General features: G+C 67.2%; 1 protein-coding gene across 1 annotated transcript in view; it reads left to right on the forward strand.

The window, feature by feature from the left end:
- The first annotated feature begins 377 nt into the window (after positions 1-377).
- GATA6 (GATA binding protein 6) overlaps positions 378-2,563 on the forward strand; it is a 29,407-nt gene continuing 27,221 nt past the window's right edge. The window contains exons 1-2 of the mRNA XM_012558934.2: positions 378-605; positions 1,961-2,561. Of these exons, the coding sequence (XP_012414388.1) occupies positions 1,998-2,561 (564 nt within the window). The 5' untranslated portion in view covers positions 378-605; positions 1,961-1,997. The remainder of the gene's footprint in view (positions 606-1,960; positions 2,562-2,563) is intronic.

Genomic DNA, 2,563 nt, shown 5'->3' on the forward strand with positions numbered 1-2,563 from the left:
CCAACTGCCCTCGTGCCGCCCCCCCCATCCGTGAGTGTGTGCGTAACTAGGGGCGCTGGTAGGGGGGCGCTGCAGCGGGCAGGATGGGGGTGGGTCGCCCGCCAGCCAGGTCCGGCGTTGTGCCGCCTCGGCCCCTCCCCCGGCGTCCTCGGGCCCCGCGCCCCCTGGGTGGACTCGCCCCCACTCCGGGGACGGCGCTCCCGGCTCGGCCCACGCCCGCAGGCTGCCCTGAGCTCATTGTCTGCCCGGGGCGGCGCGCTCCCCTCCCCCACGCCGTCCCTTCCCCACCCTCTTTTTTCTCCTCCCCTCGCTCCCTCCTCCTCGTCTTCACCTCCAGCGCTCAGCTGCTTGCAGAGCGCAGTTCCGACCCACAGCCTGGCACCCTTCGGCGAGCGCTGTTTGTTTAGGGCTCGGTGAGTCCAATCAGGAGCGCAGGCTGCAGTTTTCCGGCAGAGCAGTAAGAGGCGCCTCCTCTCTCCTTTTTATTCACCAGCCGCGCAGCGCAGACCCCGGACTCGCGCTCGCCCGCCGGCGCCCTCGGCCTCTCTCCGCGCTCAGGAGCACCCTCCGCCGTGGCTGTTCTCCATGCGCAGCGCTCGTCCGAGGTTCGGCTTCTTCTTTCCTTCTTTGCTCTTCCCCACCCTACGCCTCGCGGGCCGTTTGGCCTCGGGTTCTCCAGCGCTCTCCGGGCCGCAGTTGGCTCCGAGGCTTTCCGCCTCCTCTCCTCCCGGCGGTCTGTAGCGGCTCCCAGGTTCCCGGGACACCGCGGACCAACTTCTGGTGTCTTTTCCTCTCCCCGAAGCGCTTATCTGCGCGCAGTCTTATCTCCGGGTTATCTCGGCGCGAAGGGGCGGGAGCCGGTAGTCGGGCGGGCCGAGAAACTTATTTCTCGCTATCTAGCCAGGGTCTGTGTGTGGGCATTAATTTTAGTGTGGTTATCTCCAGTGAGCCGAAGAGACTTGGAAAAGCAGCGCCAAGGAGGCCAGCCCGACTGCATTTCGCTTCCCACTCCCCACCCCTTTAAAGGCTCCTGTCATTCTTCGTGCTCTCGCCTTTGGGGTGGCCTCGGCTCCGGGCCGGCCTGGCCGTTCCCCCTCCTCTCTGCCCTCCACTCCACCCCGCTACGTCTGATTCCGAGACGTTCTGCTCTTTCCGCGGCCGGGGATGACTACCGAGTGGGCTGGGCGGTGGGCCCGGCCGGGAGTGAGCGCGCGCGCTGGTGGCCGCAGACGCGGGCTGTGTGCACGGTGTGCCGCTCCCCTGGAAAGCGATTTGGGCGTGAGACTCCCGCATTGCGGGCTCCGGCACTGCCTCTGCCCGGAAGGTCCGGGACTGCCCGTCTCCGCCCTGGCGCCCCACCTTCCCAGGACTGCATTGCATTTCTCTCTGAGTCTCCCGTTTGGTCTCGTCGGCGCAGTCCGGGAAGCGCTGGAACAGCCAGTAAGGAAAAACGCGGCAGTTTCGTTTTGTGGGGCAGGTTGCCTTTCTTGCGCTCACGATTTTTAAGCTGGGAACCCTCATACTGAGGCATTCCAGGCGAGGGGGACCCGCAGGGAGGCGGGGTGAGGCCCCGCCGACACGCACTGCTACTTAAAGAGTCCTTTTGCGTGTCATTGGCCAAGAGGGAGCCACTTAGGGTGGAAGGAAAACCTTGGGGAGCCTCTCTCGTCACCCATGGAATCTGGCGCGGGGGTAAGGATGCTGCGAAGGGGCGGGAGTGGAGGGCTAGTGGACCCGAGCGGTGCGAGTGCGGGCGTTTGGCTATCCAGATCTTTCAGGATCCTGTGGCGGCTGCGCAGGCTCCATTCCCCACTCCCTCCCCCAACCCCTGTGTCCTGGGCCGAAACCGGATCTTTGAGAAGTCTCGTTAGCTAGAAAAAGAAGCCAGGGTGATGTGTTTCAGGGCCTGCGCTTTGGGTAATGTCTTTTTATTTCTGTTCCCCCCTCCACTTCGCCTCAGGAGCTAGGAGTCAGCTGGGAGCGGCGCCGGACCGTGGATGGCCTTGACTGACCGCGGCTGGAGCCTGCCAAAGCGCTTCGGGGCCGCGGCTGCGGACGCCGGCGACTCCGGGGCCTTTCCAGCACGGGAGTCCTCCACGCCGCCTTCCCCCATCTCCTCCTCGTCCTCCTGCTGCTCCCGGGGCGGGGAGCGCGGCCCCGGCGGCGCCAGCAACTGCAGGACGCCGCAGCTCGACACGGAGGCGGCGGCAGGACCCCCAGCCCGATCGCTGCTTCTCAGCCCCTACGCCTCGCATCACTTCGGGGCTCCCCACGGACCTTCGGCGCCCGGGGTCGCTGGCCCCGGGAGCGCCCTGTCGAGCTGGGAGGACCTGCTGCTCTTCACTGACCTGGACCAGGCCGCGACCGCCAGCAAGCTGCTGTGGTCCAGCCGCGGCGCCAAGCTGAGCCCCTTCGCACCCGAGCAGCCCGAGGAGATGTACCAGACCCTCGCCGCCCTCTCCAGCCAGGGCCCGGGCGCCTACGACGGCGCGCCCGGCGGCTTCGTGCACTCGGCAGCCGCGGCGGCCGCAGCCGCAGCCGCAGCCAGCTCCCCGGTCTATGT

Source organism: Trichechus manatus, unplaced genomic scaffold (genome assembly GCF_000243295.1).
Source record: "Trichechus manatus latirostris isolate Lorelei unplaced genomic scaffold, TriManLat1.0 scaffold00199, whole genome shotgun sequence".
Lineage (NCBI taxonomy): Eukaryota > Metazoa > Chordata > Mammalia > Sirenia > Trichechidae > Trichechus > Trichechus manatus.